At 37.1% G+C, this 26295-nt stretch overlaps 1 protein-coding gene across 3 annotated transcripts in view; it reads left to right on the forward strand.

Moving 5' to 3' along the window:
* Nucleotides 1-651: 651 nt before the first annotated feature.
* NALCN (sodium leak channel, non-selective) overlaps nt 652-26295 on the forward strand; it is a 295723-nt gene continuing 270079 nt past the window's right edge. For all 3 annotated transcript variants that reach the window (XM_021695963.1, XM_021695962.1, XM_021695964.1), the window contains exons 1-5: nt 652-759; nt 3669-3851; nt 21686-21769; nt 22928-23067; nt 23148-23276. In XM_021695963.1, the coding sequence (XP_021551638.1) occupies nt 652-759; nt 3669-3851; nt 21686-21769; nt 22928-23067; nt 23148-23276 (644 nt within the window). The remainder of the gene's footprint in view (nt 760-3668; nt 3852-21685; nt 21770-22927; nt 23068-23147; nt 23277-26295) is intronic.

Genomic DNA, 26295 nt, shown 5'->3' on the forward strand with positions numbered 1-26295 from the left:
CTTCAAGGTAACTGGAAGAACTGATGCAGTTCCAGCATTCGTAAAAGGAAAAAAAAAAAAAAAACCATTTAGAGGAGGTTCTGCCCCATCTGTCTGCCCCACATCCTCTATGTCAAGGACAAAATTGGGAACTCCGTTTGAAACTATCATTGGAAATAGATGTTTGTGAGTGTCACATTAAATTAACCTGGGGGAAAATCCTGGGAAAGATCTGAGTATTTCATGTGGATTGGTCCCCTGTGCTCTGGCACAGACCGGCTTTAAGTGGAGACAGCTCTAGGCCTCAAAAAATGTCCTACTAATATGTATATCCGAAAAGGCAAAGGCATTCTACCCCAGTTAATCTAGACGAGTGCTCTCCAAACAGGCATGCAAACTGTAGATGAAGTGCACAAGATGATCTACTGGGTTGAGAAAAAAAAAAAACCCTCAAGCTTGGATTAGTATTTTTATCTTACTCTTTTAAAGTTTCTTTTTGGATGCGTTTATTATGTATCATATAGTAGAACATGTGTCTAACGAATGCGTATGTATACACGGGGGACTCCATTGTTGAAGTGATCAGGGTAAAGATGGTTTAGGTCACTAACAGAACTGTCTTTCTTCTCGCAGACTGCAGTTTTGTACTTGCTCACCAAAGCTAACTTCAGCATGCTCAAAAGGAAGCAGAGCTCCAGGGTGGAGGCCCAGCCGGTTACTGACTTTGGTCCCGATGAATCTCTTTCAGACAATGCTGACATACTCTGGATTAACAAGCCAGTAAGTTTCTTTTTTGAAGAAGGGAGAAGTGCACGCTGATACAAAGGAAATTTGATTCATATAATTCAAAAATCACGTACCTTTGGCTTTGAAATGACTGTTTGAGGTGCAGTAGAATATGGATGAGTCTCAGAGTCTGGAAGTGGAGAATAATTCGGATGAAATAAAGTGGTGTCGCGGGGAGTTATTCACATAGGAAGGTCTGCTAGGTGGTCTGCTCCCACTTTTCCCCCTCCGTGCACGCTGTCCTCAGAGTCACGCCATGCAGCGATAATGCTCCTTCTCAGTCTGAGCCAAAGCTGGAGTCCCAGATGAGTGATCTCTTCTATCATACTTCCTTGACTTAGAGTTCTCAGCATGCATGAATGTGTGAGGTGATCATCAAATGTTTGGAATTAAAGGTCGCCGTCTGAGTTGCAAGTGTTGAGTAAAAGTAAAGGTTAATGAAATAGTGGGTAGTGTCTCTGAAGAATTCCGTCACCTTCTCTGCCTAATGAAGCTGATGAGACCTTGAGGGGAACCCTGGGGTAGATCGTGTAGCAGCCAGAGGGTGGAACAGCATGTTCACGGCTCTCGGAAGCTCAGCCCAACCCCGGAGAGTAGGCGCCCCTTCCGTATGAACTCCCAGCCGAGGCTGAAGCAAGGGAATGAACTGTTCCCCTCGAGCTGATTGTCTTTCCCTTGACCGGGATAAAGGTCATCTGCCCGGGCTCCGTGCCCTTTCCAGTCTTCTCCATCTCATCTGCCCTCCAGACTCCGTGTCCAGCATGCTCAGATTTCCTCCTGCATTTCCATTTCTGTTCACATTGCCCTTCTGCTTTATAGTCGCTGAAACATCTCCCTCACCTACATTTCAAATTAAAATGTGTTAGTTGTACAGTGAGGACTTTCCTATTCTGGCTCTAACTGCCTGGCCAACTGTTCTTTCCTGGATCTGCACACTGGCCACTTGAGCCTCATCAGCGTCTTCCTGCTCCTCCGAAATGTCCAGCCAGTTCACGTTGCTTCCCTGCCTGGAGGCCTTTCCCAGCCTTTGATGAGTCAGTCCTCCTGACCCATTAAAGGCTGGCTCAGATGTCAGCCCGCCCCTGTCGGCCTCTGAACGGTTCCTCATTTGACCCTCTCCACCACACACAGAACGAACCTCTTCTCTTTCCATTTATCCTATTTTACAATTGTATGTAAATAAAAATGTATATTGCATATAAATATAAATGTGTTATGCATATCAGACTGCTAAATAGTGATGAGTCAGAAACGCGTTTAACATTTTTGTGGCCCCAGAGCCCCACAGAATTTCTTACACATAGAAGGTCTGCCATTCCTGATTAGAGAATTTAACAGGATGGAGAATAAAGCATTCACTAACTTCTTAGTGTCCTTCACATATAAGGCTTTTTGAGAACCTCTGAGGAAGGTACCATTATAGATGTAGCCTTGGATGCACTAACTAAAACGATTAATGCTTAGTTAGGATTCTTTCTTTAAATTCAAAATAGATTTATTGTGGAAGAACCCATCTTTTGAAGCTCTTTTGTGTAATTAGATCCTTTGTGTTGGAGATCCAGATGGGGCTAAATTTGCACACTGATATTTATTGAAGGGCATCCAAATTGCATGAAAAGGACATCAACCCTTAAAATGAATTGAGTCATCAGTGACTTACGTGATATAGAATTAATGGCCTTATGTCTTCATGCAAACATTGTAACTGTCAGATTAATATTATAACCCACTCACCAGCCTACAAATGTCTGAGTCTTCTCACAGTTCTGACAGTCTTTTTGATTTTTCATCATGGGTGCTTGCTAGTTTGCATAGCTGAGAAGATACCTACCATGAAACTGTGACATCTTTTTCAGGGGCGGTAGTATAATATTAAAGGATTAACATGACTGCAGATACATCCAACACTGTCAATAAATAACACATTTAAATTATGTTTAAGAATTGTGTACTGATTAATTAGCTAGTAATATTAATTGTGTGGGGGTAGCATTCAGAAGCAATGAATATTTTTTAGCCTAGGTGTTAGTTTTTGTAATAAAATATTATATGTAGGTGATCCTATTTCCTATACATACACACATGTATGTGCACACACGTGCATATACATGTTTATCTTTTTATTTCTACATCTTTATGTTGAAGTTGAGGAAAATATTCAAACAGCATGTGCATTCCTAGAATTGCAGAAACTTACCTTTTGGAATTTTGGAAAAGCTACCAGGGCTAAATTTGTACAGAATGTTCTCTAAAATAGAGAGGAAAGTCCATTTATTATCTTTTGAAAATGTAGGATGTCAGATTTTGAATATATTTTTTTATACGAGAATGTTACATTTAAGATACAAATGGAAAGAAAATCGGACACATACAAAGTGGTATGTATCAAGTCATTTTTAAAAACATTGGCAATCCAGGAGGATAAGCCATTGTGCTAGCTACCAGGGATGTTACGTTAAGTAAAATATAAGTCTCCAATTCCAGGTGCTCATAGTATATAAAAAGTATAAAAGTGAGGTACTGACCCATGTTTTAATGGGATCGGAATCTCCTTATGTTGTGGCCCGATGCCTTGGAAAGCTCAGAGCCATTGAAGTAGCCTGCCCAGGTTCACAGTGAGCCCTTGGCTCTCATTAACTGCAGGAGCACAGAAAAGTCTCTTAACCCTTCCTTCCTTTCAGCATGTGGAAATTAGGCTGCTTTCAGAATTAAATGATGTAAAATATGTGCAAATATTTAGCACATTATATGCACTTAACAGATACGAGTTTCCTACTCTCTCTTCTCCATGCGGGTAAGATATTTGAATCTCGAGATCATATTTTCCAAATGGTGTGGTTTATAACACAAGTTTAAGATCTCATTTTATGGTGTCAAATGATAACTTTGGACCGATTTTGCAGTGGGTTCACTCTTTGCTGCGCATCTGTGCCATCATCAGCGTCATTTCCGTCTGTATGAACACGCCCATGACCTTCGAACACTACCCTCCTCTTCAGTATGTGACGTTTACTCTGGATACTTTGCTGATGTTTCTCTACACGGCAGAGATGATAGCAAAAATGCACATCCGGGGTATTGTCAAGGTGAGTGTTCTAGAACCAAAATGCCTTGAACATCTAAGTTTAATAGTATTTTCAGAATAATTTCTTTTTTTTTTTAAGATTTTATTTATTTATTTGAGAGAGACAGAGATAGCGAGAGCAGGAACACAAGCAGCGGGAGTGGGAGAGGGAGAAACAGGCTTCCTGTGGAGCAGGGAGCCCGATGCGGGGCTCGATCCCAGGACCCTGGGATCATGACCTGAGCTGAAGGCAGCCGCTTAACGACTGAGCCACCCAGGTGCCCCAGAATAATTTCAATCAAACAAAACATCTCTTTATCCATACTGAAGCTTTTAAAAATAGGGCATAACTCCAGAGATTGGTGAAAATATGATGCATAAGAACATTTAAAAAGTGAAATAAATTGTGTAAGACACAAAGCCTTGAGATATCCAGGAAGGAGAGAGATATTTGGACTACAGGCTTCATGGCCAGAATAGGGTCGATTATGCCACCTATGGGTGAACCCATGGCCTGGCACAGTGACTAACCCAAGCCTGGCACCTGTGGATTTATGGGATGCCCAATAAATGTTACATGATAAAGTTACAATGTGACGATATTCAGGATGTCATTAACCTGAAATGTTCTGAAGATATAATGCGGTGAAAAGAAAGGGCATGAGGTGGAAAGCAGGAGTATAAGAAAAGCAAATGGCACCATTGGGAGACAAGAAATAAAAGAAAAAGGAAAAGAAAGAAAAGGAAAAGAAAGAAAAAGCAAAGAAAGAAAAGTTCTGTCAGAGGATATTCCTTCTATATATTACTAACCTTCACACAGGATAAAAATAGGTAGATGATGCTGTCTCTCTGAAATATTTGAAATTATGCTATTTAGGGAGCAGAAGGGACATAAGGGTCTGCAAATGACAGATTAGACTCAAATCCTAGCTCTTTCCTTTACTGGCTGTATCAGCATCTCCAGTTACATAATTTTAATGGAAAAGGACCTTATTTTGTACTAGGATTTTAAGAATCTAATGAGATGATGCATAACATGGAATTACTTATGGGTCAGTGCATCTCTTTATACATAATTCATTTTGTATTATCCTTAAAAGAGAGGGGTCACAGTCAGTGCATTACTCTTTTTCATTTTTAACCTTTTGAAAACCTTTTTATTATGGAAAATTTTAAGTTTACACAAAAGTAGAGATTATAGTTGTCATGAATCCCTATAACTCAGTATCAACAGGTAGCAGTATTTGGCCAGTTCTTTTCATTTTAAAGCAAGTCTGAGAAATCAGGTCATTTCAGAAGTAACTCCTTATGCATTACTGACTGAGAAACTTTCTTTTTAACATAACCATCATGCCATTATTGCATCTGGCAAAATTAACAATTTCTTAACGTATGCCAGTACCCAAGTCATAGACATAGTTCCCCAATTGTCTCAAACATTTCCTTTTATCATAAGTTAGCTTCTTTGAATCAGGACTCCAACAAGCTTCACAAAGTATATTTGTTATATTTTTAAATCTCATTTAAGTCTCTTTATGCCCCTTAATTCTCAACCCCACATATCCTGCAAAAAAAAAAAAAAAAAAAAAAAATTCTTGTCATCGATCCATTGGGAAAATGAGTCTTGTAGAACATTCTGCATTCTAGATATGGCTAATGCTTCCTGGTGGTTCCATTTTTAGTTTCTATATATTCCATATTCCCTGAACCATTTTGATTTTGACCAGCAATGTACACAGGTGACTCTTTCCCCAAGTGGTTGCCACAAAATAGTTCGTAAAACTTTTGGATATTTGCCCATCTGATGGGTGAGAAATGATAACTCGAAGTTTTAGTTTGAATTTTCCTTTTGAAAGTGAGGTTGAGCCTGATTGTATACAAAGGCCATCTTCAAGTTGTTACTATTTTTCATTCAAGTTTTGGGTACTCTTTGTGTTGGGAATATGAACCCTTTGTGATGTAAATTACATTTACTTTTCCCCTTTTATGATTATCTTTGCTCATGGTTATTCAGGCCACACACACTTCTTCCTATTCCAAATCATAGGCTGTCTTTCCATTCGATCAAGTCCAGTCTTGTGTCTTACAGGAGTGTTTTATACTTCTCCTTATATGCATTTTGCACATTTTTTGTTATATTTATGCTTTGGTATGTTATTTCATCTTTTTGCTATCACTGTGGGGTCTCATCTTCTACTAAGTATTCTAACTTGCTCTTATTCTTTAAATGAAGCCTGTTGATTTTTTATGTTAATATTATTTCCTGCTACTTTACTAAATTTACTAATTTCTTATATTTTTTATGGTAGTTTTTCCATTAATTCTTTTGGTATTTCCATATCATCATAGTATATAAAAATACAGATTTGTCTTTTTATTTCCAATTCTGATGTCTCTAGTTGCTCTCACTTATTTAATTGGGTCAGCTCAATTTTAAATAGTACTAGAGGCAGTGAACATCTTCTTTTAACCCCGGGCTTATTTAGAACATCTCTCACATTTCGTCATTAAATAATTTGAAGGATTAGGGTTTGAAGTATGTATATTTTATCAGGTTAAGAGAACAAACATTTAATTCCAATTTTTTACTGTAATATCAAGAATAGCTTTTAAATTTTGTTGAATGATTATTTTTCTTTTTAGCTCTTGTAATAGGGTAGATTTCCTAATATTGAACCATCCTTACATTCCTAGAAAAAACTGAGTGGGGTCACGACACAGTTTTCTTCTGGTTTAATGTGCTATTTGAGGATATTTGTTATTATTTTCCTCATTTTAATTTTGTCTAATCTTTGTCAGGTTTTGATATTAGATTTTCCATGTATGTGTGTATACTCCTATGCTTTAAAATAGTCTGAATAATCTTTAAATTGTTTTAACTTTATAAGTTTGGTACAAATCTCCTATGAAACCATCTGGTCCTAGTGCTATTTTTTGGTGGGACTCCTATTTCTGTTTCTTTTATGGAAATTGTTCTGTTCAGACTTGCTTGGTCTATGGGATCTGTTTGGTGAAGTATACTTTCTTAGGAAATTATCCACTATTTAGTTTGTTTAATTTATTAACAGAAGATTGCATACAATAATTATAATTTTCTCTGTTTGATTTATATTTCCTCTGAATTTTGAATTTTTTGTTAGATTAGAGTTTCTTTTGGTTGGGTTGGATAGTATTGTTTATTTATTTTGTTCTGTTTCATTTTGTTTTATCTTTTTTAAGATTGTATTCATTTATGTGAGAGAGAAAACATGAGTGGGGAGGGAAGGGGTGATGGGACAGAGGGAGGGGGACAAGCTTAATCCCAGGACCCTGAGATCATGACCTGAGCCGAAGGCAGACACTTAACTGACTGAGCCACCCAGGTGCCCCTCATTTTGTTTTAGATTAGCCAATTGGTTTACTTATCTTGTTGATTTTTTAAAAAGAACTAGCTTATTCATTCATTCTAACTCATTAATTTATGCTTTTAACTTTCTTTTTTTTTTTTTTGCTTTATTTGGTTTACTTCTTTTGGTCTATTTCTAGATGTTTGAAGGTGTTTCACATTTTCATTTCTTGAGATTCTTAAATATGTTACTTCATTGCTTCTGGTATAAATGTGGCTGTGAGAATGTTTTTTCCTTCTTTGTGATTTGATCTTTCTCTTAAATACTGAGAGTCTTTCCTTTTATTAGTGAACTCAGTAGATCTATGAGAATATGTCTTTTGTTGACTGTTAAGGGCATAGGTACATCACAGGATATTTATTTTATTCCATTCTGTCTTCAGGGTTTCTCTTATTTTCCAGTTACCCCAGATTATGTTTTGGTCATTTATTTCCATCATTTTCTTTATGTGTGTTTTTTCTTTTTTTTTTTTTTTCCATTTTTATCTTTTCTATATTCTGTTTCCCTATTGTACTCCCCATGCTGTCTATTCTATCTTGTGTTCCTTTGAGTTTACTTCTCTTTCTAAAATGATTTTTTTTTCATTTCTTTCTAATTCTGATTTTTTCCTGAACACTTTTCTGTCTTTTTTCACAGTCTCCTACTATTTAGACATCATTTCCGTACTTCCCTGTTTCCAGTTTTGTAGTACTTTTTAGTATCTCTTTTTCTTAATTTCTTTTGATCACTTCGTTATATTGTACTACAGTTTTTATCTGCTTTGTATGTTTATTCTTTGTGTGTCTTATTTTTATACATTATTTGGTTCATTTATATATTTATATGGACTTGATCATATATATTGTAATATATATAATCATAAGTATGATTATAATATATTCATTAGGACTTGATCATAATCCTTTTGTTCTGTTATCTTTCTTGCTATTGCTCATTTGAAATGGGAGTTTCTCCTGCTTAATGGGTAGAGTAGCTTCCATACATTATCAGTTTGAGGGCTCCTTCCCCTGTTGTTACCATGACGTATAAAATATGTAGCTTCTCTGTGTAGCAACCATCCCAGATCTGAGCTCTGCCTCCTCTGGACTGCTGGTCCTCTTATCTAATCCTTGCTATCCTTTGTCCCTCATGTCCCTGCCCTAGCCAATTTGGATTCTACTCCAGGAGTTTTTGTTTAGCTTTGGTCTCTGGTCTACCAGAAAAGGGTTTTTAATCAGGTCCACTTGGGAGATTAGGATGTTCTATTACCTCTGATCTTTCTGCAGCCCCTTGGTGGGCATTTTGCTTTTGTTACTTATTTTTGTTTTGTTCTTTTACTTTGCATTCACCTGCCATTGATAGATTGCTGTGTTACATTTCTAAGAATGTTGCCATTTATTCTCAGGTTTACTTTCTGAGGCTTCCACTAAGTGTTTTGCTAGTATTTGTTAGTAGTTTTGGTGCTATGAAATTCTTGGATCAGCCAGAATTTCCCTGCACGCCTTCCCTCTACATCCTCCCCAAGCTAGGGTCTTGAGTGGGTGTTGATATTGTCAATAGTTTGACGTTTATTTTGGAATACGTTGTCAGTTAGTTTTATTCAAGACTATGTCCATGGATATGTTTTTCTATGCTATCTCACTTGCTTTGTTTTCTTAGGAAATTTGGGAGATTCGAAAAAACTGCCATCATGATCTTACCCAAATTGAAGTCAACTGCTTAACCTTTATAGTAGTTTATTTAGCATATACTTTGTGTTAGGCACAACTGCCTACTGTGTGGCAAAAGAGACACATCCTGTTGTTGTTGTTTTTAAAGGAAGTGGTGGGTGGTCTCCTGGGTATATTGAGTGAATGAGGCACCGGAAGATCAAGCTTAAAAAGCATACTCCAGGGAGCTCTGCACTGGGGCAGCAGTGACCTCAGCTCAGGTCACACTTGGGGACAGTCTGGTCCACACACCACCACTGCTGACACTGAACATTGCCCCGGGTTCTCTCTGTCTTTGTCTTCAGAAGTCAATGTTCACAGTTCTGAGAGTGAATATATGGTTGGCCAGGTTACATTGGGATCTAGAGGAGAAGCCATGGGGGAAATGCAGTTGGTGCACCTGATAGTGAAGAGATAAAGGACAGGAGTGAGGCTGGAAGCTTGTTTACAGATACATTTTATTAATTCCCAGAGCACGGCTCTTAAAGAGTTTGTTATCGTCTGACTTCTCTCTTCTGATTTCATTGTCATAGTGGCCTTTAAAGAAATAAACTCAAAAGAGCTCACAAGTACTTTGGAGTTTGTATTAGTTTCCTACTTCTTGCATAACTAACGACAATGATCTTGGTGGCTTAAAACAACAGAAATTTATTGTCTCACAGTTCTGGAGGCCACAAGTCCAAAACCAGAATGTCATCAGGGCCTTGATCTTTCTGAAGATTCTAGGGGAAACCCCTCCTTGTTCTTCCTCACTTTGGGTGGCCCTGGGTTGTTTTTGACATTCCTTAGCTTGTAGCTGCGTTGCTCCAATTTCTGCTCCTGTCTTCATGTCGACTTCTTCCTTCCATGTGCCTCTGAGTGTCTTCTCCTCTTCTTTTAAGGACACTAGTCATTGGATTTAGGGCTCACCCTAATTCAGTAGGACCTCATCTTAACTAATTACATTATTGAAAGACCTTATTTCCATATAAGGTCACATTCTGAGGTTCTGAGTAGGCATGGATTTGGGGGGGCACACTGTTGAACTCCCTGAAGAATTAGCTTCAGCTAGCCACTGGGCCAGCCAGCTGCTTGCTATTGTCGGATATTGTAAGAAGCTTTGAAAAAAGCTTTCTGAAGTTTGTGCAATAACTCACAGAAAATTGGGGTAGAAATACAAAGGAGAAATTCAATTCAGTATAGGAATTGAACTTGAAGGGAACCATCAAAGCCACGGCAATCCTAATGCATTTACCAAGAAACCAGTAAGCTCAGAGAATCACCAAGAGCCTATTGTGGGTACAGTGAGCATGGGCCCCAGGAGAGCCAGCATGGCTGTAATATGTGATCCACAGCCCACGAGGAAGAGTTGTTGGCTTATGGGAGCAGTGGGCACCTGCCATGCCTCACCCAGTGGATTTCAGTGTGATTTGAAGATCGTCTGGGTCTTTCACAAAGTTGGTAGGCCAGATATTCTGAGCATGGGGCTTAGATACGTTGAGATGCCCAAAATTGGAAGCTAAACCAGGAGGTCAGCTTGGGGGAAAGGTGGTCTTGTGAGGGTGCTAGAGGTATCCTTTATGCCACTGTAATTTCACTCCTAGTACAGCCTAGCCCTGTTTTGAATTCTGTGATTCCCCGGAGGGCCTTGGATGATCCTGGCACTCGTGTATGTTGGTCATTCAAACAATGGCAATCTCTGAATATTTTGGGGGATTCAAATCATCATGTATTGATTTCTTTGAGATTCCAACTTGAAGGAACAAAAGCAGGACATTTCCTAGAATAAAAGTTTTGTTTCTGAAGTTATTTAATAAATTAAGACTTGGATTTCACATCATGAAAATGACGGTAGACTTCACAATGTCACAGTCTGATGATAAAAAGAACAGAGGTGGACTTAATATATTCATGCCAAGTGAACCGAGCACCGAATGAACAGAGGTTTTAATAGTTCAAATATTAAAAGTCAAAGCAACCATTAGATAAGAAAATATTTGATTTATGACCAGGTTGTTTTCAAAACCCTTTTAGTGAGTCATGCCCAGTATTTTCTGACTTCCATCAATATTTGGATGATGAGCTGTTGACTAAAATTAAAAGTGTTGCTTCAATTTTCAATCTGTAAGAACTGAAAACTGAAAATGAACATCAAACACAGTCCTTCTGTTTCTCATTTAGGAATACTTGGATTAAACACAAATATAACGCAGATTATAGTAATACTGCCTTGCTAACCTTATCTGGAAGTAATCATTACAGCCTCATATCTCATTAAAACTGGTATTCAGTGTTTAAATGCTAGCTGAGATTTGGGTATAGGAAGTCTGATTATCCTGAACCAAGCTTTACATTTATCATCTCACTGAATTCTCACCCTTGAGGTCCCCACTGCCCAAAGTCACGACTTTATTCTCATTTTTGTAACATAAATTTCTGCAGTCATGCATGTTATGACAGACACAGACCAAAGAGTATGTTGGATTTGAGATTACATTCTTGTATTTAAAACTTAACTTACTTGCCTTTGAAGATATGTACTTAGAAGTGGGATTTCAGGATTATAAGGCAGTTCTGTTTTTAATTTTTTTAGGAACCTCCATAATGTTTTTTTTATAATGGCTGGACCAATTTATATTCCCTGCAGCAGTGCACAAGGGTTTCCTTTTCTCCACACCCTCCTCAACACTTGTTATCTGTTTTCTTTTTGATAAATCCTAACATGTATGAAGTGATATCTTACCGTGGTTTTGATATTCATTTTCCTGATTGTTAGTGAAGTCGAGCACCCTTTCATACACCTGTTGGCCATCTGTATTTGTCTTTCTTAGAGAAATGTCTCTTCAGGTCCTTTGCCCTTTTAAAATAAGGTTATTTGTTTGTTTGTTTTTGCTGTTGAGTTGAAAACATATGTCAACAACTAAGTTGTACACCTTAAATATATACAATTTAAAATTTTGGGTCATATACTAAAGCTGGAAACAAATCTTAAACTTTTCATAAAGTCTTAGTTTTAGCAAAATATCACCTGTTACAGTACATTTGTGTCATTAATTTAATTTTTATTGACTCCATATTTTCATTTTATGAATTTGCTTTGGTTTACAGTTGCATGAGAAAAATGTAGGTATGTAAGTTACTCCATAATAAAAAACATCAGCCTATACAGGGGCTATATGATCATTTTCTAGAGGACCTCATGTCACTCAAGTTTGAATTACTATGCTCTCATCAGTTAACCCTATTATATGTTTTTAAACTTTTATTAAGCACCTGTCTTCCAAAAAGCTTGTTTTTTCATAAAATATTTCCCTCCTTTTTCTACCTTAATTCATTTTCCAGTAGCACTACAGTTACCTCTTACTCAACTTTTTAGTGTCTGTACCCAGAAAATTTGCAAATATGTGCTGTGTTTGTTCACTTATAGGACTTATGCTTGTGTTTTTCGCATACATATGTAGGGTCATTATGAATATATATGTGCATATCATGTTCTATTTTAAGCATCAGGTTACGCTTTTATTAATAAGTTTTCACATTGTTTGTAACAGAGCTGAACGAATATTTTGGTTGGAAATCATATTATATGTACTGATTTCCAACCACCATATTTCTGAGGAACAGTCAGATTTAGTTATTAAGTGAGTAACACCAGTATGTCATATGACCTCTGTTGGAAGACTGTGTGTGTTTGTCGATGTACACATATGTCAGAGGTTTGGGGAATGCTGGCCTTTTATTTTTGAAAGAGTGTTTTCCATGCATAAAACTATATTAATCCATATACAATGTTTATAGAAGCAAACCAGTGTATTGTTGATCCTCATCATATGCAATGTTCTAAAATCATACCTAGCCTGGTTTAGCAACATTATGGTACATCTGAAATTCATACCTGATGCTTAAGGTAAGGTGATCTAATAATACCTAGTTTATAGAAGTATCTACAACAAACCAAACCGAGAAATTCTATTTTTCAAGACAAAAGTACTGCGGCTATGGCTTTCCAGGATTGCCCACTAATTTTATTGACCGAGTGTTTTGCCTAATATATTAAAGTATGTATAAATATAAATTTAAGGTGCTAAAATTTTAAGATACCGGAGATATAAGTATAATACAAATATTAGAGGGAGTTATGTTCTCAAACCCAAGTACAGTTTCCAAGTTTCCCTTTAATCATTCAGCAAACATTGATTGGAACACTTATTATACTGAGCTCACCACTGCCGTAGGAGAAGAGACGAACAGCAGAGCCCCTGTCATCAGGGTACGTCTGGGCCACTTTGTGGATTAGACTTGTAAAGCACATATAAGCATTCCTCATTTTCTGTTTCTGATCTGTTCCTGCAAATATATTTCAGCATATTTTCAGAAAACTGGAACCTGTATTCCATCAATTTAAATGGGAAAATCAATAATGCATCATAGAAACCAAACCAACTTCTCCAGATATCACTAAATCACTCTCTAACACTAGATAATAATCTACCTGTACCTTTCTGTATAATAAACACATTTAAAACACCTATCTCTTGGGGCGCCTGGGTGGCTCAGGCGGTTAAGCGTCTGCCTTCGGCTCAGGTCATGATCTCAAGGTCCTAGGATGGAGCCCTGCATTGGGCTCCTTGCTCAGCGCGGAGTCTGCCTCTCCCTCTCCCTCTGCCTGCCGCTCTGCCTACTTGTGCTCTCTCTCTCTCTCTCTCTGTCAAATAAAAAAATAAAATATTAAAAAACAAAACAAAACACCTGTGTCTCAATTATTTGTACTTACTGAATTCAGGAGTGGGTGTTTTGCATGCACCAAACAAAAGTGAGAGCATGTGCTCTTATGTAAATAAGCAAAGAAATAATCTGTGAAAGGACTATCTACCATGTTTGACTGAATCTATGAGGTCATCACTGGTAAGACGAGGTATCACTTTATAGTCCTTAGGAAAGAAAAAGTGCTACTAATTACACTTGGATTGTAAGATGGAAGGTTGCCACTGATGCACTGATTACAAGATACATCCTAAATTTAGAAAGGTTAAACTGTGTTGGGGTGGGGTGGGGGGATAGTATGTCTTAAAATTGATGAAATAAGATCAAATGACCTGAGTTGGTAGACTCCAGTCTTAGGTACTGCGAACAGCTAACCTTCTCAGGGAAGATAGGGAAAAGGAAGATTGTGACGTACCTGACACTTACCTCTTGTTAAGTAGATGATTGATGCCAGCACAAAATTTAGCTCAAAAGAACAACAGAGTTATACATGCATCGCACACTGTATCTTGGCAGGATTTATGGGCAGCTTCAGTGTTACCACTGACACACACACAGATCCATTATAGTGGTTCTTCTTGTTACATAGTGATTTGGGGGTAAATATTTTCGCAAATATAAAGGGCGAATTATTCGTATCGTGAGAATTCAGATTGTGAGAGATATACCTTCGTTGTTTTGTGCAAATGCTGTAACAGTATTCTGTAAAAGGTACGGGGGAAGGAGGGCACAAGAAATAGTGAAAAGTCTTCTTGGGGATATCAGAGGAGTCTTGAAGAAAGAGGGAGAGGAAGCCAGTGTCCTGAAGGATGAGGAAATGTGGTCTATGGCAGGAGTGTTGGGGGATGGAAGTAAAGGATTTCACAGGGGGAGAAAAAGAATACTTGGAGTCCCAAAGGCCTGGAACAGCCTGGTGCTTTGGTGAGCTCTAGGGAGTGAGAAGTAGCATGGGGGCACGCAGAGGATTCTGTGAAGGTGGCCAGCAGCACGGTGGAGGGCCTTGCATGCCCTGTGAGGAGCTCAGACTTCATTCTGTGCTCAGTAAAGGTGCGGGGGGGATTCAGATCTGAGAGCGACATGATCTGCTTTGGATTCGAGAAGTTCACTCTGGAGGTGACGTGCTCGGTGCACTGCAGGAGAAACTGAGGCAGGAAGTCCTTCTGGCAAGAACGGTCTTCAAAAATTTTTGTTAAGAGACATGTTTTGTCTTAAGGATTTCACATCTTTTATAATGTTCCCCATGCTTGAAGTTATCTGCCAATTCATTCCCATTCCCTAATCATTCGTTCCTAATTGCCTTCCCCTTAATTCCTATTCTGAGAAGCATTCTAGCTCACCAGATCCCTGGAGGCAAAAATAAACCATTTGGGTGATAGATGTTTGTGTTGTTGTAAAGCATCCCATGTATCGCAGACTGTGAAATCTGCAGACAGTTCTCAGTTGTCTATTTGTCATCTGGCAAAAAACCCCAGTGAAGGTAACATGCATGCTCTGAGCAGTGTTGAAGTGATAAATAATAATGCTAAGACACAGTGACAGATGGGCTCTGGGAACTGGGAACAATAAGTCATGGTCTCGGGAAACTATACCAGTGCATATCATTTTGGAACTGCAAACTATATCCCTATAAATGTCTTCAGATGAATGTGTTTGGTTCGTCTGCTTATTAAATACTTGCATGGCGATTTAAGTGACTCTAATACTGCATAACTGACTGGCAGCCTCTGAGTGTTTACCTTTGTAAAAAATGACAAACAGCTCTTGAGTAACTCCTCAGCCACCAGAATGCTGCTGATTTGTGTTTATAGCTCCAGCATTCTCTGCTCTCCATTTTTGTTGATGGAACAAGCAAATTAAAACCTTTCTGTCGTATTTGAGGTGTTAAAATTTCTTGAGAGCCATACATATTAGGCCCTGGTTACATATTTTGGAAGTAGGGAAAAGGAGCAGCTCATTATTTGCAAATATTATATATGGGTATGAATACAGTAGGATTTTAAAAGGATCTGGACATACTGCACCAGTTGTGATTTAAAGTCTTTGACACACCAAAAGGAGAATTTGGTAAACGTGTCAAACACAAAATGTATTATGAGATTGTATTTCAAAGCGCCAGATTCAAAGACTGTATTTTATTTATTTCAAATTATTTTAGACTTATGAAGCCTTAGTGATTATCAGTAATGAATAACATGATATACATTTCAATTCAGTCATGTTTACAATTACATTATAGTGCACAAATTATATTCACCTTGACCCGATTCCTGTTTGCATGGCATGTAGCTTTGTTTAGTCAAACTGTATGAATCCAGGAAATATCCCAAAGTTATCTCATTATTTTCACCTGTGGTTTTTCATGGTCATATAAGAAAAAAGTCTTAACTTGAAGATATTACCTTGAAAGGTAATAGTACATCTTTCTCTCTTTGCCTGGAGTCAAAGAATCATTTCTTTTTAAGGAACAATACTTATTTCAATGAATGGATGCGTGAATGGATGCATTCATGAGGCATATGAATGGACTTCTTACTACATGCGTTGTAATCTGCAGAAACTCTCTGAGATATTGTACATATGCTTATCTAATTCACTCATTTAATATCTGCTGTATGTCATGCTCTGTGCTAGGTGGCTGAAATTGTCTAGTCTCAAGGTGTTACTAATCTTCAGAAAAGACTCAAATATTCACGGTGGGGATAGACTATTTTTTAATGCAACACCAGAGAGTAGGTTTAGAGAAGGTTTGAATGGGAAACCCAAACTTCACAACTGGAACTGATAAATAGGAGGGAGTAAACTGTAACTCATTCAACAACCAGGTGGAAATTACAAAGGACGATTCTGTAAGCTACACAATATGAACATGTTTTTAATACCCATGAGCTGAGTTTGCTGCTTGTTGCATTATGTGTGAGCTAAAGCATTTATCAGGGTAGGCTATGGTCAGATCTGAGTCTGGAGAGAAAAGTTGGCACAGACTTGGGAGAATTTTTCAGGAAGACAGAACAGCATGAAGAATAATGAACATGGAGCCTGCGTGGCTCAGTCGGTTAAGCATCCGACCCTTGCTTTGGGCTCAGGTCTTAATCTCAGAGTGGTGAGATCAGGCCCCACGTCGGACTCGTGGCTCAGCATGGAGTCTGCTTGTCCCTCTCCCTCTGTTCCTCTCCCTGCTTTCTCCCTCTCTCTCTCTTTCTCATAAATAAATAAAATCTTTCAAAAAAAAAAATAATGAACACTAAAAAGCAAAACTTAAAAAATAAAGGGCGGGGGGGGGGGCGCCTGGGTGGCTCAGTTGGTTAAGCGACTGCCTTCAGCTCAGGTCATGATCCTGGAGTCCCGGGATCGAGTCCCGCATCAGGCTCCCTGCTCAGCGGGGAGTCTGCTTCTCCCTCTAACCCTACCCCCTCTTGCCCTCTCTCTCTCACTCTCTCTCTCTCTAATAAATAAATTTAAAATAAATAAATAAATAAAGGGCGGGGGGACATCTGAGTGTTACTGGTCTTTGTGTTGCAGCTCACGGCACCACTGCTTATTAAAGGTTTTTATAAATATTAAATACCTCTTGGGAACATGAGCCAAAAAGTAATATATAAAACTTGTCCCAGTGGCTTATTTCACATGTATTATCAGGAAAGTCAAAAGAAGCCAGTTCTAATTGCCATTACATACCATCTAGTGTGTGGTGGTCTTGTTGGCAACAGGTAAGTGCCATTATGAAATGCTGGAAAGTCTAAAGCAGAGCACATTCCAAACAATGCAACTGAAATGACTTCCTAATTCAGAAATCGTTTTCTGTGTTATGTAGTGGAAGTTTTGCTAAGCCAGTTTTCATACTGTGAGCTCATTTGAGTTAGACTATGTTTGCATACTTTTGTTTTATTTGTGATCCCCACCAGGGCTTCTAAAATGATTTTAAATAATCCATCCTTTTATATAGTTGAGAATATACTTTAGGTCATCATGGCAACATCAATTTCCTTAGCAAACAAATTTATAAAGTAAATAAGAAACAAAAATTCAGCCACCTCTGTTTTGATAGCTTTATATTCTAAATTTGTGGGGCCCCAGTTTTTCAAAATTGACTTTATTTGTGCCAACTTAAAAGCAAAAAAACTTAAGAAGTTTTGATAAAGCTAGAATGTTCATCTTTTTAAAAATTTCATTTTGAAAATCTATTTAAAAAAATAAAACACATGAACATTAGTCAAAGACATGTATGAGTATAATGTGAATAGCATGTTTCTCTTCCCTCTTTGGACCCTTGCCACTCAGGTACCCTTCCCGAGAAATATCACTGTTTATTCTCACTTTTACATTTTAAATAATCCTAAATGTAATGAGATCTCATCCCGTATCTTATTGAATATAATTTGTTACTAAAGCAAGTTATGAGCAACAACGGAGGCTAATTGGAGTGACACTATGTATAATATTTTTTAATGACAAAAAAGAAAAAATAATACTGTTTGGGAAAAATACCATATAAACTCATCCTATTAGGGGCCTGTGTACCCAGTTCATCCCGGTGATCCTTTTTCTGCCAAACATTTACTTTTAATCGTTCCTATTTTAAAGTAGTTCCTTTTTTTTTTGGTCTTTCCGTTTTTATTTCATAATTTCTTTTTTTTTTTTTTAGTTTTTATTTAAATTCCAGTTAGTTAACATACAGTGTAGTATTAGTTTCAGGTGTACAATTTAGTGATTCAACACTTGGATCCAACACCCAGTGCTCATCTCAAGTGCCCTCCTGAATCCCCATCACCTATTTCCCACATCTCCCCCTCTGGTAACTATCAGTGAGTTCTCCATAGTTAAGCGTCTGTTTCCTGGTTTGCCTCTTTCCCCCCCTATTATTGTTTGTTTTGTTTCTTAAATTCCACATATGAGTGAAATCATATGGTATTCGTCTTTCTCTCACTCACTCATTTTGCTTAGTATAATACTCTCTAGCTCCATCCACATCATTGCAAATGGCAAGATTTCATTCTTTCTTATGGCTGAGTGGTAATCCATCGTATATATGAACCACCTCTTCTTTATCCATTCATCAGTCAGTGGACACTTGGGCTCTCTCCATAATTTTGCTATTGTAGATAATGCTGCTATAAACATCAAGGTGCATGTATCCCTTCGAATTAGTATTTTTGTATTCTTTGGGTAAATACCTCGTAGTGCAATTACTGGATCATGGGGTGGTGAGGATGTGGATAAAGGGGAACCCTTTTACACTGTTGGTGGGAAGGCAAACCAGTGTAGCCACTCGGGAAGACAATATGGAGGTTCCTCAAAAAGTTAAAAAAAAGAACTACTCTAAAATAGTTCTCTGTTGAGTCCCATAAAATTTCAGCTTTTGTTTGTGGGATTCTTTGCATTTTTTAAAACAATCACAACTATGCCTAGTTCTTAAAATAAAGATCAAGTGATATTTCTCTTTCCTTCTTCCTAACATTCCAGGAAAAGTACATTTGTTTAGTAAAAGTCAATTTGAAAATACACACTTTTATTTTTCTTCGTAATACTTACCAACATATATTGTAGAGTTAACATTTTTTTAAACTGAGAAGGTAAATCACATAAGGAGTTTTTGTTTTTCTTTTCATTCCTGTGTCATTACTGCCTTAAACACTGTCTAGATCATAATGGTATTCTGTACATTGAGTGAACGAATGAATGAATGACAGAATGAACAATAAATTTTGAATTTATTGAACAATAAATATTAAGAAACTCAAGGGAATCTTTAAAGTGTAACTTTAGGGACGCCTGGGTGGCTTTGTCGGTTGAGCGTCTGCCTTCAGCTCAGGTCATGATCCCAGCATCTTGGGATCGAGTCCCACATCAGGCTCCCTGCTCCGCGAGGAGCCTGCTTCTCCCTCTCCCTCTGCCTGCAGCTCCCCCTGCTTGTGCTCTCTCTCTCTGACAAGTAAATAAATAAAAATCTTTAAAATGTATCTTAAATAATTTGCGTTCCATTATCTTTTTGGTTATCAATTAAAATTAGGCTCAGAGATAATTCAATTATATATTGTCTATATTGTCTATATTTTGATTATAATTTATAATCAAATATATAATTTATGTTTTCAGCTAACCATGCGACATACAATATTCAATATTGCAATTGAATATACAGTATGCTATATACAATATGCAACTGAAATACACACTATGCAGGAACTATATTGCCTATATTTAGATTATAATTAATTTATATTTTCAGCTAACTATGCAGTATACAAGGCAAATATGATGCTTGTAGTAAAAGATATTTTGTGATATTTTGTGAGGTTTTGAGGACAACGATCATATCCTTAAATTATTTGCTCTGTATGTGATGTGTGTGTGTGTGTGTGTTTCAGGAGAACCAGAGGCTCCCCAAGGTGCAGTTTTTCTCGTCATCACGTTTAATCATCATATGTTGATCATAACACTTAACGGGTTCATTGTCCTCCTAGTTACCCAGACCCCAAGCCTCAGGCTTGCTTTCATACCTCTTTTGTGAACTTCTCAAATATACGAACTACCAAATTTAGTTGATTCTCTTACCAATGATACAATTATTTAGGCATTTGGGAGCTAGCATTGTTTTCTCTAAACTCTCCATAGAATTAATCTTCCTATCTTCCCCACCACGTTTATAGCTTTATTATAAGTTATTCTATCTTACACATTAGTTGGGTGTGTACATATCAGTTTTTCTATGCAAGATTGCTGTGTGTGTGTGTGTGTGTGTGTGTGTTTCAGGAGACATTATACATCCTCTTATGTAAAGTAGATGATTCCTCAGTATTAACTAAGTTGAATTTATACTTCACATCTGGGTCAGATAACTTTCATGAAGTGGTTTATCATAATGTTAGTTCTGTGAATAATACAGATTATTTCTGAAAACTTCTCAAGGAGTTTTTTTGATAGCCTATTTATTAATAAGAGTAGGTGGTTCTGGAAATTATTTTATTTTCCTAAATATCCTATAACAGATTTCATCCTTTTATTTAAAATCTTGGCTTTCTGTTCCTTTTTTATTTTCTAAGCAGGTTCAGTCAGAGCTGGTAATGGTAGATGTCACTGAATTCAGAGTTGAGGTTCATCGATTATGATGGAACTAGAGACTTAATGGGGCAATCCTAAGAAAGCAAAGGTCTTCCTATTTAAGGTTCCAATTCTAATCTAAGGAGGTTTTCTGTTTTGTTATTTGAAGGGAATTTTTTTTTCTAAAATTCCCATTTGATAAAAATATGCATTCTAATGTCAGAGTAGATTCATTATTAAAAGATGAAAGTAGTGTGTCTTCTTTATCACATGTGATTCCAATTAAAGTTAAAGTCAATATATGTTTGATATATTTGCTAATGAAGGTAAGTTGCTTCTTCATGTTTAATTTAGCTCGAGGTGAATTCCTGGTTAATTCCATACTTATGGTGGTTGATCCACAGGTTTAAAGGCCTTCATGCTGACCACTATTGCTCTTGGTTCTTGTAGGAAGAAAGCTGGACTTAAGCTGCCTACTGAGTGGGATGACCTCTGGTTTCTTAAATGGTAGTATCTGTGAGGCTAAGAGAAAAAATAGTGATGTTTTCTGTTTGTGTGAACTTAAAATTTTCCATGCATAGCTCTGTAGTTACTTGTGTTTCATAAATTATTTTCTTCATATAAAATGCCATTTAAAATGCCAAAGGTATTCCACCGGGTGCCTGGGTGGCTCAGTCGTTAAGCGTCTGCCTTAGGTCATGATCCCAGGGTCCTGGGATTGAGCCCCACCTCGAGCTTCCTGCCCAGCGGGGAGCCTGCTTCTTCCTCTCCAGCTCCCCCCTGCTTGTGTTCCCTCTTTGCTGTTTCTCTCTGTCAAATAAATAAATAAAATCTTTATAAAAAATAAAATAAAATGCTAAAGGTATTCCTTTTGAAAGTTTCTTCAATTCTGATACAAAAACTATAGATAGCTTATACTGAATTAACACATGACCCTTCTCTCCACAGATGTTTTTTGAAATTATTAATTTTGCATAACTCCATGTGAAATTTATTTTTAGGGGGATAGTTCCTATGTGAAAGATCGCTGGTGTGTTTTTGATGGATTTATGGTCTTCTGCCTTTGGGTTTCATTGGTGTTACAGGTAATTAAAACTTTTAATTTACATGGGGGTATTTTCCAAAATGTGCTTTGTTTTGCATTGAAACTCTAAATAAAAATAATAATCAATATATGTCAAATGTGATGGTGTAACTTTCTTCAACATCATGTTATTTTAAATGTTTATGATAAAAAACTAACATTTTAATCATTGTCAGTCACATCTGTGAATTGTTTTTCAATCAACACTATAGCAAATTATTTCTTATTAAAAAGATATAAAAATATATTTATTGAAATGAAGGACAGAAAATGGGGTAAGATTTCTGTATTTGTAGAATAAAAAAATTGAGTTTAAATATTAAAATTCCAGTCTTTTATGTGACTTGAGTCCTCACCAAAAAAAGCTGACAAATATAGATACATTGGAATGAACATAAAATACCATATCGCAAATAGAAAATGCCTTACTATGAGAAATAAGGAACATATATTTAAAAGGCTAAAGGTGGGATTTTACTGGATAATAGAATTAATTTCCATGCATTCATTTAGGCCTCAGTTTTGCATTTAATTCAACTTAAGGTAGTATATTCTTCATTACAAAATTTAGAATAGAATAAATTCACAGTCCATCCTGCAAAGTCATCTTAATGCTTATTGATGAGCTCTCCTTATTTTTACAAAGCTCACCTCTCCAACAATCTGATTTCATCCTGCATATTCATGCGTTCTTTTCCATTTAATAGCTATTATATGACTGACAAACGTTTTCTAATTATCATTTTGCCTCTGTTAGTAAATGGTACAATTCCTTTTTTATTTTTTTATAATAATCTTAACCCTTTCTCCATTACTTTATGTTCTAGCTATTTTTAAAAAAGTTCCACCAAAGGACATTATTCGTGAGGAAGGCTCAGCATACTTACTCTGTATTCTAAGTTGGCACTTGTTTTTGTAATAAAAACTGGGCTTCGATGAATTATATGGGAAATGAGTAAGAGCAATGGATTTATATTAGTTTATGTATTCATTTCTCTGAAGATAGCTATAGCTTCAAAATGGACCATTTCAGTGGAAAATAGTGCAGGGCGAAGTTCGGAGTACAGGGTGAACTCTTGATGCCATCTGTGTTTGTCATAACTACAGGCAAAGCTAAGGGAAGCTCTGAGCTTGTTTCTTCTTACCTCTTAATTCACAGGTATTTGAAATTGCTGATATAGTTGACCAGATGTCACCTTGGGGCATGTTGCGGATCCCGCGGCCACTAATTATGATTCGGGCATTCCGGATTTATTTCCGATTTGAGCTACCAAGGACCAGAATTACAAACATTTTAAAGTAAGTACTGCTTTTATGTAAGTTAAGGAGAAAAGCTGATGACATTTTTGTAAGTTTTGCCTACCTTTTTTCCCCTCTAGGCGATCGGGAGAACAAATTTGGAGCGTTTCAATTTTCCTCCTTTTCTTTCTGCTTCTTTATGGAATTTTAGGAGTTCAGATGTTTGGAACATTTACCTATCACTGTGTGGTAAATGACACGAAACCAGGGTAAGTTTATCTACTAACTGCATTTTAATCTAGGTGATAAACAAGAAAGTTTCTGCAATTCTTATGAGAAAACTCTATGTCTAAGTTGAACAAAAAAGTCTTTATGTACTCTGTTCTGTATTCTCTGTTTCCTCAAAGTTTTCTTGCCTGATTTTTAAAGACAAGTATTCAAGACAAGCCAGACTGAAAAATGTTTACCCCGTGGGAAAGTAGACTAAGCAAATTCAAAGTGTGCATTTGGAGATTTTCCTCAGTGTGACAGAATGAGGGGTGTGCTACCCTAATATCATCTGAGTATTTTCATTTCTTATTTAAATAAGATGGAAATGAGAAATGGTGTAACTACTTGGAAAAACAGCTAGGCGTTTCTTAGAAAGTTAAACAGACACCTACCATATATCCCATTCATTCCATTCCAGATATCTAACCAGGGGAAATGAAAACATATGTCCATAAAATAGACTTAGACATAGTGATTGTATTTGTAATAGCCCAAACTGCTAACAACCCAAATTTCCACCAACAGGTAAATGAATAAACAAATTGTGATATATCCATATGATGAATACTGTTTAGCAATTTAAAAAAAAGTATGAGAAATTGATAAATACAACATCTTGGACGAATCTCAAAATAATTATGCTGAGCAAATGAAGCCAGATGAAAAAGATTACATATTCTGTGATTCCATGCATACAAAATTCTAGAAAATGCAAGCTTATCTGTGACAACAAAAAGGAAATCAGGGACTGCCTGGGAGTAAGGTTACGGATAAGAATAAGGAGTTACCAAGGGGCATTAGGAAACCTTTGAGGTTGGGGCACCTGGGTGGCTCAGTCGATTAAGCGTCTGCCTTAGGCTCAGGTCATGATCCCAGGGATTGAGTCCCGCATGGGACTCCCTGCTCAGCGGGAAGTCTGTTTCTCCCTCTCACTCTGCCCCTCTCCCCGCTTGTTCTCTCTCTCCCTCTCTCTCTCTCAAATAAATAAATAAAATCTTAAAAAATAAAAAAAAGAAAACCTTTAGGGTTGATTGGTATGTTCATTATCTTGATTGTGGTTCTGTGCACATGTTAAAATTTATCAAGCTGTACAATTTAATGTGTGCAATTTATTGTATGTCAAGTATATCTTACGAAAACAGTTTAGAAATGTTCCAGTGTAAAGCGGAAATCTAAGTTTCTTCATATGGTTAGACAGTTGGTCCAGCACGATTTATTGTGTGCTGGGCCCACTGAATTTAATGCTACTTTTCTCATTTACCAATTCCCGGTCTGTATTTGGGTTTGTAACTACGGTCTCTGTTGTGCTTGATTAATCTATTTGACTTATCTTTTCACCCATATTACACTCTGGAATTTGTCTAGATAATAACATGGCTGTATGTATGGGGTCACTTTCTAGCTTCCTGCCTTATGTATACTCTGGACCCTGTTTTCTGCCTCTTGTGGGCATTAAAACCCAAGCTCTTAGCTACTGGACACTTAGCCCCCATCCATACCACGATTTTGTCAATTCATGGACTCCCCTCTATTTTTAGTTCCCTCTTACCTTTTGACCTTTTGGGACATATTTTTTCTTTCTTGTAAGCCCAGATATGCATTTTTAAATGTTACCATTTATTCAATAGATCTAGCTGTTTGTAATGGAAAGAGTTGAATTTAATATAGCCCAGTTTGCCAGACCTAGCCCTCGGGCACTCATAGCTAATTCCCCCCGCCCCCATTTTTCTCATTACACTGTGAAGTCCTTGAGGACACAAAGGACAAGGGTGGAGAAGACTCCTTTTAGGGCCAGTACCTAGTATTCTAGCATAGAGTAAGTACTTAGTAACTATGTGCTGAAGGCATGGTGTATAATACATTATATTTAGACATTGATATAGAAGAGGAAATTAAAAAAAAACAAAGGGAGAAAAGCAAGCTGTTAAATGGGACAAGGGAGAAATGGTTAAAAAATAAGAAAGCACTGCTATGAGTGGAAAGAAGAAGTGAGCTAGCACACACACAGGGTGGGGACGTTGAAGGAAGAGGTGAGTAAGGGGGTTGCCTGTGTGGGTGATGGAAGAGACACATGTGTGAAAGAAAACCTGTAGGTAGTTTTTTTTTTTTTTTAAGTGTATGTAGGCTGTAAAATCTGTCTAGATTGTTCCATGAATGAATATGGAGGTGGTAAAAAGATATTGTGTGGGCGGGAAACAATAGAAGAGAGGCAAAGAACAGAGGAAGCTTCCGCATAAGAAAGCCCGCTGTGTTCTAATAGCTGCAAGCACAGGAAGCTGATTTAAAGTTTCCATTTTATTAAAAATCAAGTCGGGATGTGTGAGAATTCTAAAGCTTGTTAAAATTGTAAAACTAGCTAGATGATCAGGCATCCTGCTGGCAAACTTAACTTTGACACATAAAGTACAATGCAAATGGCGAAGAGGTAGAGGAGCGCCTCTGACCTCAGGACCCTTGCATCACTTCAGAAACTGCTCTTTGCCATCTCCTCACCATACCCAGTACTAGGACATGAATGGCTTTGAAAAGAATACTAAAAGCCTTTTGTATTCTGAATATTAGCTCCAGCTCATTATTTTATCCTAAAAATGGAGTTCTCTATGAAGAATTACATACGTTTTGGCAGAATTTTCAGTTACTCTAGACATAGCAGTTATGGAGGAATGTCTGCATTTTCTCTTTCCCATATTTATAAAATCTGCCCATTAGCTTTATGAACATGCATATTTATTTTGCCTTCCTTTTCTGTGACAATTACTCTTTGAGAAGAAAATAGGTAGGTAGCTGCAGAGCAATACTGTTGCTCATAATAACAATTTTCATAAGTTTGATGATTCATTTCAAAGACCAATCCCTTATACCATTTTTCTTTTAATTTTCAGTTCAGTATTAACTGAATTTTAATGTCTTACTCAGAAGCAGAAAAATTGTTGATGCCGTTTTACCATTAGTTCCAGCCAGACCTTAATGTATTTTTAGACTTAAAAACCGCCCAAAGTAAAAAAAAAAAAAAATGCG

Source organism: Neomonachus schauinslandi, chromosome 3, assembly GCF_002201575.2.
Source record: "Neomonachus schauinslandi chromosome 3, ASM220157v2, whole genome shotgun sequence".
Lineage (NCBI taxonomy): Eukaryota > Metazoa > Chordata > Mammalia > Carnivora > Phocidae > Neomonachus > Neomonachus schauinslandi.